Here is a 14401-nt window from a genome sequence, read left to right on the forward strand (position 1 = left end):
GCCATTACATTATGACCACCCTCCATCTATAACAATGGGCTCGCCCAGGTTTTCATGGTTTCTCGCCCAGGAACAATGTTTTCATGGGGCACATTAGGACCCATAATCCTCATAGAACAATCCTTGACGTCTGTAAGCTACTTGAACATAGTTGCAGAGCAGGTTCGCCCATTCATGGCAACAGTTTTTCCTACGGGGGGTGGTGTTTACCAACAGAATAATGCACTATGTCATAAGGGTCAACTCGTCGAGGAACATTTCACTGACTTTAAAATCATGTCCTGGCCTCCAAATTCACCTGACCTTAATCCAATAGAGCATTTGTGATCCTACTTGGAAAACCAAATTCGTGCTGCCGCGCTACCCCCTCGCAATGTTAGGGCATTGCACGACTAGTTGGTGAGCGCTTGGTACCAGATACCTCAGACTAACTGCTATGTGCAGATTTAAATTATATTTTAGTAATTAGTTAGCAGATTAGATAAGAGTAAATTTCAACTCGCGCAAGTGACAAAATTCAGGGTATGTTATATCAACGCAACGATAAATGATCTGCTCAACTTTCATTCGACTTAGTCTAAAATTTTAACAAAGTAAGTAATAATCGTGCAAGCCGGATCAAATTTATATGAATTTAAAGATTTTGGCCAATTGTATTTGAAAACCGTATTTTTTTCAACATTTTTGTATAATATGTCACTCTTTAGGTAAGTATAATTTTTTAGGTAAAAATAATAATAAATGAACGAATTAATAAAAATTACAAAAAAAAACCCCGTTTTCAACTTAAATTGTTCCAATAATTGTTACTAAGTCGAATAACTACTAAGATAATACCGTATGTGACGTTAGAAAATTAACGCTAATATTACTCACGTCGTTAACATTGCAAACTTTTATTTTCAAAGAATTTATTTAATGAACTATTTCAAATATCTCATTAAAAATGCAAAATAATTAAAAAATAAATATATAAAATTTAATTTGTAATGTACAAATTAACTTGTTCGCACACACTATTTTTTTTTATAGAATTGCTTTGAAATTTATTGTCTCATTCTCCCTATTTAATTCTACAAGCTATATTTACTTCTTAATAACTATGTAATTTTTTATTTAAGGTTCGTTTTTTAATTTTTATTTTAGCTTAGAAACAAGTTCTACTCTTTAAAGCATACTCATTGGGCAGGATAATTAATTCAAATAGTACTTGTTAATCAAGTAAGTCTAATGTCATTTCATTATGTGTAAAGTTTGTAAAAGAAAAAAAATTGCACTGCATAATACTGTACCACAAAGAATTCTTAAACATATGTTTTATCTGGTAATCTTTTTAAAAATATCAATTCATTAATCATGATTATCATCAATTCAAATATCACAATTGGTATTTTCTAACATGAAAAAAGATATACTTTCATCGGTATAATAAATAACAAGAGATGATTAAACAACGATGAAGTTAATAAAGATGATGCAAAGCACAATTTGCATCACTCTTATAATATAAATATACAATTAAGAGTAACAACATTAAATTGATAGTAAGTTTTAGAAAAGTCGTAAAAAAGAAAGAAAATTATGATGTGCAAATATTTGAAAACTATGGTAGAGTGGCTAGATCATTAATAATGGATTTATTGCTTTTGGTAGTGTGAAAAGTCTCCCAGAAATCTAGCTCAAAACAGGAAATACTTGTATCATCAGGCTCTATTCATCTCTTTAGTGTGGCGTAACCTGTGCCGAATTACATCATCTCTGACTAACCATCCCTGTCATTTATCCTACTGATGACGGCTTACCAATGTGATACAGAAACGCGTATAAGTTTTAAAATAAGGTTTTACTGTTTGTGATTTTCAAAAGATACTTTAAACCACAATTAATTTTATCGCAAACGATTGCTCTCGTAATTTTATGTCAACAATTCATTCATATACTACAAAATGGAATTTTCATTGAAACAAAATAAACATGTAGACCGAAAACCTGGAGGTCTTTTTTAAAACTAAATGTCATTTTTTTTATTTTAAATAATTATGAAAAACATATTTTTGAACTTTTCTTCAACTAGTTGAGAAAATTTAACAAAGAAATTTTGGAAAAAAAAGTGCTTTCATTTAAACAAAAATCTATTATTTAAACATTTAGAAGTACAAAAAAATGTGGAAATTTTAATTTACCGGTCGATGATACTTGCTTGTAAGCAAGTGTGTATAAAAACTACAATGAAAAATGTAGTTAATAGAAAAGCAGGGTTGCCACGTTAGTTAAAAAAATTCTCTAAAAAAAATTGAATATTTTGGGAAATTCATTTCAGTAATTCCGATATTGAGAAGAAGTGCTAGGTGTAAAAGAGTTAAAATTTGTTTTCGGTGTCATTTAAAATGTGTTAAGAGAATCATTTTAGAACGAAACCTCTCTTTAATTTTTTGATTATCTTTTGAATCCTCAATAAAAATTTTGGATATTCACTAATTTGTCGTCTATTTAAAAATATTGTATTGAATGATATGCATTTTCTGATTAAATGGCTCTAATAATGTAAACGTTTTACTGATTCTTTAAAAACTGGGAAATGAAATGATAAATTTTTTACAACCTGAAAATAAATATCAAAATATTGAATATTATTTTGCTTTTCCTTTTTAAAAAAACATATCCCTTTTTTTCTCCTTTTAAATCTTAATAGTATCAGTATCTTAATTATGAAAATCTCATAGCACATCTTTAACTTAATATTTATTCATTATAGTTTAAATACTTCACAAATCTATTTTATTTCTTAAAAATACGTTTTATTCGGTAATACGCTTCATTCTAAGCATTAAAAAAAGAATATTTAAAAAGAACGAAACATTTAAATGCATTTCTCACATAAATTCCATTTTAAAATGTCTTAATTGTTAATATGACCGATATCGATTGAAATTCCACAATTTAAAATGGTTCATTTTTGCAAACGACTTTTTACAAACTGCCACCGGATCTAACATTAACTTTTAAACTAAAGTATGAATAAATTATGATGAAAGAACGTTGTTTTTGACTTACCTGTCATTTTTGGTTTCACATTTTCATTCACAAAGTTCAAGGTGAAGAATATAGTGAGTAAAGAAGTAGTAGAATGGACATATCGATTACTTCTTTTCCGACTTCAAAATCGATACTCTTCTCATCAGATATCGTCTGTTTCGTGCATATTTTGTCTTCTTTTTTTCAGAACCCGATGTTAAAAGTCAAGAATGAGGGCGAGAAGTTGCGAGACCAATTCATTTACTCTCATAGAGTGTTGTTGGGGGGAAAGAGATCACATCAGCCTGCGGCAAAGCCACGTTTTGCAATGAAACGAAGTGATAGGGGAGAGAAGCATATGCGGATGGTGAGCAGGGGTTGGCGTCTTGGCGAAATCATCGCGAAACTAAGTTTGTTCACAACATTAAGTTGCGAAAGACAGCTTCATGAAAAAAATCACTAGTTTAATGGAAGTGGGTGGAATTTTTCGACTGAAAATGCGCATTTAAGAAAATGAACATAGCTTGAAATGTATGTTTCATAAAACTGAGTGAAACCTGTGTAAGTTGATCGTAGAAGAGTAATACTTTTGCGGTGAACTTATAGAAAAATTAAATAATTAGTAATTCAAATAATTGATAAGTATAAATTAAATTACTAATATTAGTAGTCCCGCATTGGACTGATCGTTAAGACACGGCTCCCAGCAGATCACCGCAGTCAAGCATCATTGTCTGCGGTCAGTGTGCGGGTGGGTGTCCACTTGGATCAGTCTGCGTAGGGACCGAGGGTGTGCGGTATTGGTCCTCGTTAAACAGCTGTACTGTAAAGTGCTCGACTTCGCGTGTAGGTCGTCGGGCTACCGAAGCAGGGGTGCCATCCCCTCTGGAGAGGATCAAAACTGCGATGGCATGTCTTCGGATCATCCTCAAGGATGTTTCCCAGACCGTCGCCAATAGCCCATTGTGCAGCTCTAGAACGACGTAAATGGACTACAACTACAACAACTAATACTAGTAATTTTAATAAATACTCGAAAATATTTTTCGACTGAATGTAGCTCAAAATACGCATTTAAGAAAATGAACATAACTTGAAATGTATGTTTCAAAAAATTGAGTGAAAACTGTGTAATTTGACCACTTGCGGGGCATTGCTTTTGCGATCAACTTTTAGAGAAATCAAAGGTTAGTTATGGAAATAACAAGTAATTATAAATTAAATTACTAATATTAGTAATAAGTAACTTGTTATAAGTAACTTATTATAAATAACTTATCTCTTTTGAGAGTAATGAATAAATCAATATGTACAAAACTATTCTACTACATATTTAATTCAGCCATTATGCTAAAAAGCTATCGTAATTGTTATTTAGTATAGTATGATTCAAAGAAATCGGGGAGGGGGGTGATTTGTTTAACAGATAATTCAGTGAATTAAATTAAATTTGTCAGATTTATTTGTTATCTATTTAATACCATTTAGTTATAGTTATTTTCAATCTTATTAAGTTAGTGTTGTAAGACACTTTCAAATGACGTCACTTCAGTCAGACTGGAATTCACATTCTTCCAAATATGAATTTTACAAAAATAATTATTTTTTTACCGGAATTTCTTAAATTTACTCCTTTTTTATATACGCTTCCTGTCTAGATGGGACAGGAAGTTAATTACTTATTTTAATTATGTATTTGTGCATAGATTTTCTTAATTTACAGTTCTCATTGATTTTCTTAGAATCTTTTGGCGGAAAGTTACTTTATTTCAGAGGGAAACATTTTATTTCACATAAGCAATATACTCAGCACATTTTTTCTTCACCTTAAATTTATTATTTTTGCATTCCAAATAATATATCTTTCATTTCGTTATAATTAGAATGTTAACAAAATGTTCTTAGATAAAATTTTAATAACTATATATATTCTGAGCAAAATTACCTCTTTATCGACTTATAAGGAAAAAAAACAATGATTAATAAAAAGGTTGGTGTGAGGAGAGCGAAGGGGAGCTGTTGGAGCCTATTACTTTCGTTTCGAACTTCTCAATCTTTCAGGGAAAACATTTTTACGGATTCCTTTTTTTTCTTCCAACAATGTGAAACTAGTAGCAGTTATTGATCTTGTCAACAAACAGAAAAAAATAGGCTTTTCATTTTTTAATTTTCAATTTGCACGAGAACTAAAGAGCCGGCACTTACTAATATTCGCAGTTTGACTTTTGTTGCAATTGCTATTGCATCTAGTACTTCATAACAATTTCAAAAAGTACTTCATAAGAATTTTAAAAAATTATATTTTACCAGAAAAAAAAATTTTTTGTAAGGAAATTAGTTTTTGCAACAAAATAAATATTATGAATTATTATCAATCCTCTCTATCGAACTCAACTATCGCCGAATTGTTAATGTATAATTAATCATCTGTATAAAATTTTAACATATTTACTGATGGTTTGTATAGCAGCTAGAATACCCTTGCCGTTGGACTAATCATGGGAGATTTTCGTGGTATTCCCCTTCATGTAGCGCAAATGCCGGTTAGTTCCATCAAAAAGTCATCCGCGAAGACTAGTTTGTCCCAATGATTGATCCAAGAGCTCCTTTGTCTTCTGAGTTGGGTTCTAAATTAAAAGTTTAAGGTGTTGAACATTGAAAGTCGTAAATACAGAATTGAGTCACCTGTTCAACGCCAGTTATAAAATAAAATGTACTGATGATGCATATTAATTCTAATAGGCAGTATCTTTTGATACATGTATAATACAAGTTATTTATTTAACCTGTATTTTGTATTCTCTATCAATTTTTTTCTGACAAAATTATACCAATACAATTCTGCAATCAGTTTTGAAATGTAGTTAAATAGTTCGCATTTGTCTGTTTTTATATTGTTAATAAGCATGTTTGTTTTTTAGATACTTACGTTAAAAGAATTTTTTGGCATCATCCAAATTAGGTTTCATCCGAATTAACTGTAACAATATAAAAATTTTAAAAAAAACTGACAAATTTGTAGTTTTAAATTACTTTTTCGAAACCACCAAATCACGCATTTTTATTGCTTTAAAGTTCTAAGGAAAATTCCATAGAAGTTTTTAAAATTATCAAACTCTATTTCTCCTAATTTACTAAAGCAATCCCTTTATTTTCCACCTTCTATGAAAGATATTGTGTTTTCGAATAAAACTATGTCATCAAAAGTTTGTCAAGTAGACAAAATCAAGAAGAAAAAAAAATCAAGAAAACGGAAATCAAATATTTAACTTAAGATGGCGAGCATCGAGTCCTAAGTTCCATCTCAGCATAAATTACTTTATCTTTTCTGAAGCTCAAATCGTGGCTTGTAAGAGTTCTTTACTCCATATTTATTCTCATCTGGAGAAAACTCTACGCAATCATTTTTGTTTCCGTCAATACGTAAGTGAAATAAATTTATTGATCTTGAAAAGGAGTTTTATTGCACACATAGCCATTATACTGAGAAAATAGGGACACTTATCTTTTCAGTAATGTTCTTATTTCGAACCCACTATGATTTGTGCGGCCATCTGCTTATAAGTTCAGAAAATATACGAAAAAATACTAATGAAAGGCTTTGTTTACATAAATGTCGGTGACAGTAATTGTGTCGGTGACAGTAATAATCAAGCAAGGAGGTCTTATCAAGTCTTTCACAGTTACGGTTATTTATAAAAATCATTTTTCTTCAATTATTATTATTAATATTTTTTTTGGACCAAGTGCAACCGAAATACATTTCTCAATCTTGCCTGTATAAGTGCTTTATTGCGAGCTATTATGCTGTAAAACACTGATAGTCATTTTTCGATATTATTTTTTTTATTTGAAACCAGGTAGGTAGGTGCTTCATTTACGTCGCGCTAGAGCTGTATAATAGATTTTATTTTATTTTATAACCGTCGTTGAACAGCCGACCCAATTTCATGGGTTTACGACTACTAATGTTCAACTCCGTAGCCTTGTNAGAGGATGGCTCCCCTACTTTGATAACCCGACGACCTGCGAGCGAAGTCGAGCACTTTACGGTAGAACAGTTTAACGAGGACCGATACCGCCCACCCTCGGTCTCTACGCAGGGTGATCATGGTGGTCACCCACCCGCTTACTAACTGCAGTCAGTGATGCTTGCCTTCGGTGTTCCACTGGGAACCATGTTTTTACGATCAGTTCACTAGTTCCCCAACCTTTTTATCACCGCGGACCTGTCAATGTTTGATAATTTTACAGCGGCCCGCTGGGGGGGGGGACGTTGATTGTTCATACTTCAGATTATTTTGATTTATTAATTTTAATTTAATTGTGTTTAAACGTGCGTTCAAAATAAAATACAGTTACACCAAAAAATAAATATAAAGTGATTTAACATTTTAACTTACTAGAACGCTAAATCAATGAGCTTGTTTCTTTGCAATGAGACTGTTGCATCTGGGGGTAATCGGAGACAATGACGCCGGAAGTGTGTTGCTTTTGTCCAGTTTATTCCGTTGCTTTGTTTTGGTTGCTGTGACTGCAGAAAGCCCAGCTTCACACAGATAGGTTGTCGGAAATGGCAATATGGATTTAAGTGTTGTGGTGGTAATCTCGGGGTATTCTGCCATAACTTTAATCCAGAACACCGGCAGAGTTGTAGTCTTGAATGTAGTTTTAAGGCCGCCAACATTGGCAGTCTCCAGCAGTTGATCTTCTTCTTGCACAGACATGCTAGATTCACCCGATTTGTTGACAAATGGGTAGCAGATATATTCCTTACCAGATATTTTTTAATTTGGGGTTTAAACCTTGGAATTTAAATTCTGTTTCAATGAAATGGGCGGCCCGTTACCATTTCATCCACGGACCGAGGGTTGGGGAACACTGCTACGGGATTAATTTGCACGTAGAATTGAAAAAAATATCTCACCTTATAAAATTAACAAATCGATCTTTATGGTGACGGCTATTGAATCTAGTGAATTTTTAAAAGCAATATTTTTTTCATTACTTCATACAATTTTTCAAGTTTAAGAAAATTTTATCCCATATTTGCATGGAAATAAGATTTTAGAACACGTTTATACGAATTATTACAGTTGAGTGACCATAAATTACTTTATTTTTTAATTTATAGCACGGCTTGTAAATGTCTTTCACTGCATGCGTTATGCTCATTTGTAAAAAACTCTGAAATCCTTTTTAACAATATGAAATTAAAAAAAAGTTTTTGTGTTTTCATCAGTCATTGAAGATTATGTTTGTGTTTTAAATTGAAAAATATTCTTATGTAAATTTAAAATAGATTCATGATGTCATAATATTTTTTTCATGAGCCACCTGTTCGATTTTACTTTTATAAAGAGGCCTGTAAATGTGTTTCCTGACATCCCCAGTGATCATGCGGAAAAAACGTTTTTCGGAATCATTTTCATTTCCAACAATGTGCAACTGGCACTTTTCGATCTTTGAATCATGCAAAAAATCATATGTTTCTAATATTCTTCTTTGGAAGAGAATTTAAGATATTACACCAAATAAAATTTACAGTTTGATCTTCGTCATTGCTACTGAATCTAGAGACTATTTTTTTTCAATTCTTCATAAAAAATTTAAAAAAATTATATTTACTAAAAAAAAAAAAATCTTTCTATCGATATTTTTATGCAAAAACATTTTTATTTCCAGCAATGTGCAACTGACACTTCTTGATCTTTAAATCATACGAAGAATCATGTGTTTTTAATATTCTTCTTTGGGCGAGAATTTAAGACATCGCACTTCATAAACTTTTCGAGATTAATCATAATCGTAATTTCTACCGATTTTGGTGATTTTTTTTTTAATTCTTCATAAAAATTTCAAAAAATTCCATTTTGCATTAAAAAAAACTTTTTTATAAATATTTTTATACAAGATCATCATACATCATACGAAAAAAAATAGAGACAGTATAGGATAATATTTTTATTTTGTTTTAGAAACAAAGACGCTGCACATTATAAATTTGCAAATTGATATTTGTCGAAATTGCTCATGAATCTTGTGATTTATTGATAGCTATCATTTTTAAAAACCTCAAATACGATAAACGCACATTGCAAAACAAAAAACCTGATTTTGAAATATTTTATACAAAAAAAAAAAATATATATATATATATATACTTTTTTCCGAATTGTAAAAGCCGAGTAAACTATCCATACGTGGTATAATTATTTTATTTTTGTAATTTGCATAAGTGGTTCATTAAAATAAAGTGTTACAGGCAGAAAAGGTTTTATGAAAGCATTATTATTTCCATCTGCGTGAAACTAACACTTTTCGATCTTGCTGCATTCATACAGAAAAATCCGAGGCGTTATTCTGCAATATTTCCATTTTTGGAATAACGCCTCTGAAGAAACAAATTTGGGAATAACGAATTTAAATGCCTCCATGTATAATGTTTTACTGTACTCATGTTTAAAAACATCGCATTGCATAAAATTAACATATTAATCATTTTATTTTATTTTTATAACTGTCGTTGGACGACCAACCTAAGTTTTTAAGTTAACGACTACTGATTTTCAGCTCCGTAGCCTTGTAATTTTGAATCCAATCCAAAAGACAAGGGAACTTTTGGATAAAGTATCGACAGAAACTTGCCTTCATGAAGGGCTTTTGTGATAGAACTAACCTGCATTTGCGTTATATAAAGAGGAAAACTATGAAAAGCCTCCCAGGCTTAGCAAGACTACAAAGGGATTCTAACCAATGATCCCTTTACCACTGAGGATGTTTTAATGCCAGCATTGTGGTCGGTGTGAGCCGAGAGCGAAATCCGTATCAACCAGCCCACACTGGGATTCGAACCTGGGTCACTTCATTAAGATGCAAACGATGAGTCCCCTGATCCACCGTGGCTCACATACAAATCATTTATATTTATAACCGTCGTATAATAATAATTTATATTTATAACAGGCTACCCAATTGTTTGGGTTTATGACTAATGTTCAACTCCGTAGCCTTGTAAGTTTGAACCCAATCCAGAAGAGAAGGGAACTCCTGAATTAAATATTGGGCGAAATTTTGCCTTTGTGGAGAACTTTTTAAGGGAACTAACCCGCATTTGAGTTACATGGAGAGGAAAACTACGAAATCCTTCCACGGTTAGCCTGATGGCAAGGGGACATATTAATCATTGTCGTGATCTCTATTGAATTTTGAGGTGTTATGCTCAAAGCAATAATTTTTCTATGTTTCAATTTTATAAGATTTTTAATAAAAGCACATAGTAAAATAATTTTTTTAAACATTTTATACAAAAAATTAACTTTCTCAAATCTCATAGAGATCTACCACACTGACCAGCCACGAGATACATGCAGCTTGTTCCGCCTGCAAACCAATTTTTTACATAAATCTATCAAGGAACAAAATTTAAAAACTAAGAGCAATACAATACAACTTTACAAGCAAACAAACAAACAAAAGGAGTCGTTCACTTTCAAGGATTAAAACAAAATTAAAGAAAATAAACAGATAATCCGTTAATTAAAAATGAAAAATAAAGTAGTATTAATTACGTTTTTTAAAACTATATATGGCTTATAAAAGCTCTTTTCTAGATGTTTTACTCCCAAGTAAAGAAAATATTTTACGGTATTTATAATTATTATTATTATTTCCAAAAACCGTGAACTGACATGGATTTTTCGATATTGACTCATGTAAAATTGTTTTACTGTACTCATTGTCATTACACGGAGGAAACAGTGACAGCAATGCCACATAAGATTTTTTAAAAATTATGCTTGACTTTGATTTTTTTTTTTTTTTTACATGGAAAAAGTTTCTACTACATCTTAATGCGAATTTCTAAATTCGACTTAACATAAATTGCCTTTTCCTCACATTGCTTACAGCAGTTTTTTTCTCTGCACATATTATGCTCGTTAGGTTATGGCACATATTATGCTCGTAACCTTTTACGGAATCATGCTAGTTCACACGCTACGAGGTTTGCATTAAACTTGCACTACCCTTTTTAAAAGCGCAACTCTTTTTAACCCACAACTCTTTTTTAAGCACAACTCTTTTTTTAAGTACAACTTTTTCTTACCCACAACTCTTTTTTTGAACACAACCCTTTTATAACGAAATTAAATCTGCATATGCAAAATAAGGCTTAAAAAAAAAAAAAAAAAAAAAAAAAAAAAAAAAANATAAAAAAAAAAGGCAAAAATAAGGTTTACAGTTCCTGTAAATAAAAACTGTCAAAAAAATTTTTTTTGTTAAGGTTTTTGCATGCCTTTGTTCATTGCCAATCTTTAAGGAAACAAGCTCTGGATACTAATATTCCTACAGGGTAACAAAAAAATAAAGGGATCATTTTTGAATGTTTAATTTCCAAAATTTAATACATAAATTCAGCGATGCTTCTCAATATGTCGACCTCCGGCATAATAGATTTGTCTACAACGCTTCGGCCAGGATTTTAAAGCCCGCAAAATGATTTCCAGGGGGATTTTCTTCACCTCTTCTCTAATAGCTCTTTGAAGGCCTCTCAATGTAGAAATTCATCGCTTATTCAGTTTGTTTTTCAGATGTCCCCATAGGAAATAGTCGCATGGTGCAGCATCAGGACTGTTTGGAATCCTTTGTTCTAGTCTCAGGAATTGCACTTGCTGATCTGTTAGGAATTTCTGGGTGATCTTAGATGCATGCGATGGGGCAGAGTCCTGATGGAACACAGCATCACCACAATCTGCAGTAAACATCCTTAAGAAAGGGCTTCAATATCTTCTGTATATAATATTCAGAATTTATTTTGGCCCCAGGTTTCACAAACTGAGGTTTGGTCACACCATGGGCGGATATGCCCATCCAAACCATTACGCCTTTGGGATGAGGCACCGTGGTTGATGGTGTCAAGTCTCGCCTGTTCTGCCCGCAACTAAGATATTGAACTTTAGATTTAGCATTGGTATCAGATAGATCAGTCCAAGCTTCACCAGTTGTAATGAACTTTCGCCATCTGTCATTACGGAGAAGCTTGTAGAGGGGCCATGAACATTGTCTCCTAATCTGCACCGATCTCTCTCTTAAATGATGACATTTAGGTTTTTTATGGCATTTTTTCTTCAACTTTTGTTTTAGTTGATAGCTTACAACTTGCTGACTAACGTTAAGAGCTTTATCCATGCTTGCCTGTGTTGGTGGATCCGGTTTTGATGTCATCTTATCAAGCTTCAGCAAATCGGATTTCTTCACTTTGCTTGGCCGTCCACTTCTTTTTGGTTTTACATTATTTTGCATCGATCCGAGTTTTGAATTCTTGATGCGACTGATATGGCTGAGTGAAATCGCAATACCTTTCTTTTTAAAATGGGTTTGTATAATCCTGTGGCTCTAGCGAAGTTCTAAAAATGCTTGTACTTAACCAATTAGCTTTTTGTCAAATTTCTTCAAAGGCATTTTTGTGATTTTATGAAATAGTATTGCAATTGAAAGTCTAATATCAGAGCTTTAGATCAGTAAGCTATATATGTAAAAAGGTTTTAAAACTTTAGTGGTAGATAGCCACAAAAGTGATCCCTATACTTTTTTGTTACCCTGTACTTAGTTTTAAGAATGATTAAATAGTCAACCTTTCTATCACAACCAAATAAAAATGAAAATACAACGTTCACCGTAAGCTTACCTGCTATTTGTCAAAAATACAGTGTTTGGTCTTCCATCAAAGAGTTTGTACCTATTATGAGTTTAAAAAATTCTTAATAAAATTTTAAATTATTTTTTCTGATTTCACTTTATTTCTCCCAAGCAGTACAACTTTAATAGGAATAACGTGACCTGTAAAAGTGTTTCCCAGCAAGCTCAGTCATCATGCGGAGAAAACATTTTATGGAATCATTTTTGTTTCTGACAATGCGGAACTAGCAGTTCTCGGACTTCCCATGATGCAGAGAAAATCTTTCAGCAATATTTTTACTTCTGTCCACAATCAAAGCTGTAGCTCAGAATAAGGCGCCTAATAAAGCCGTAACATCTAATAAAGTACTACCTAATGTCAATTTTTTTTCAGATCAATTATTTTTTTATACTTCTTAGGAATTTTAATAATTTCCATTTTCAAAAAGCGTTTTTGAAAGTACCGATTCAAAAAAATAATTTTTCCAACATTTATATGCAAAATTCTACATTCGCGCCTAGAATTATTTCTATTATTATTATTTATTTATTATTCATTTATTTTTTTCATTACTTACTTATTTTCTATTTATTTATTATTCATTTATTTATTATTTATTAACTAATTATTTATTTATTTTCTATTTATTTATTTTCTATTTATTCATCATTTTTTTCGACATGACTTTCCACACGGTAAAAAATTCCCGATAAAGAATACGTATAAAGTATGGTATGAAGTGCCAGCACTTTGGGAGGTCCAATTCCTTGGCCACCCAGATCACCTGATATAACGCCGCTGGACTTTTTTCTTTGGGGATTTATAAAGGACAATGTTTACAGGAGGATCGTGTCGAGCATTGATGACATAAAAGTCAGAATTACAACCGCAATAGCCTCTGCAGATGCCGACATGCTTCCCGCTACCTGGCGTGAAATTGACTATCGACTTGATATTCTCCGTGCGACGAAGGGGGCACACGTGGAAGTTCATTGACAAGGGTCATGAAAGTTTTTGAGTCTATCTAACCATTTATGTTATGAATTTTAATCTATTTTTATTATTTTATGAGTTATTAAATATCAAAATGGGTTCGGGACTTTATAAACACCCTGCATTATACCGTAATTTATACAGTAATATTTTTTAATTAGTGTGATTCAGTGATGCTACGGTAATTATTACTGAAAAATTTACGATATATCAAATTTTTTTTTTATTCCGTGAGATGTTCCGGTAAAATGGGATCTTACGGTAAAGGTACCGGCACCCTGAGTGCCGGTACCTTTTTACTGTATTTTGATCTGGAATTTTTTTACAATGCATGGCTAAGATAAAAAAAACTAAGCTAATTTCCATCACTTCAGCATATAAACTCTATCAAAGCATCTCTCTCTTAAATCATGGCTGATTCTTTATATCAAAACATTTAAGAGGCTTCTTTCTTCCAGACCTGTTTTTGAAACAAACACAATTAAAGGCAGTAAACAAAACAGTTCAGAGGCTTCTTTCTTCTCGAACAAACTCAGCAATTTTATTTTATTTTATAACTGTCGTTAAACTGTCGACCCAATTTCGGGATTATAGCTCGTGGTATTATATTCTCTATTACTTTTTTTTGTACAAAAATACAACATCTGCATTCAGAATATTTTTTAAACTTTAGAGAAATTTTTATATATTCTGTAAGATCATAAGAAGCATTTT

At 31.8% G+C, this 14401-nt stretch overlaps 2 protein-coding genes across 2 annotated transcripts in view; both read right to left on the reverse strand.

Annotated features, from left to right (window-relative positions):
* Positions 1–3371, reverse strand: part of LOC107456953 (tyrosine-protein kinase Yes) — a 24969-nt gene extending 21598 nt beyond the window's left edge. Inside the window, exon 1 of the mRNA XM_016074949.4 lies at positions 3055–3371. The gene's annotated coding sequence lies outside the window, so the exon portion shown is untranslated. The remainder of the gene's footprint in view (positions 1–3054) is intronic.
* Positions 3372–7430: 4059 nt separating this feature from the next.
* Positions 7431–7742, reverse strand: LOC139425612 (protein FAM200A-like). The gene has a single exon (XM_071181004.1). It carries the CDS (start codon positions 7740–7742, stop codon positions 7431–7433), a length of 312 nt encoding a protein of 103 aa, XP_071037105.1.
* Between the last annotated feature and the right edge of the window lie 6659 nt (positions 7743–14401).

This window comes from Parasteatoda tepidariorum, chromosome 5 (genome assembly GCF_043381705.1).
Source record: "Parasteatoda tepidariorum isolate YZ-2023 chromosome 5, CAS_Ptep_4.0, whole genome shotgun sequence".
Taxonomy (NCBI): Eukaryota; Metazoa; Arthropoda; class Arachnida; order Araneae; family Theridiidae; genus Parasteatoda; species Parasteatoda tepidariorum.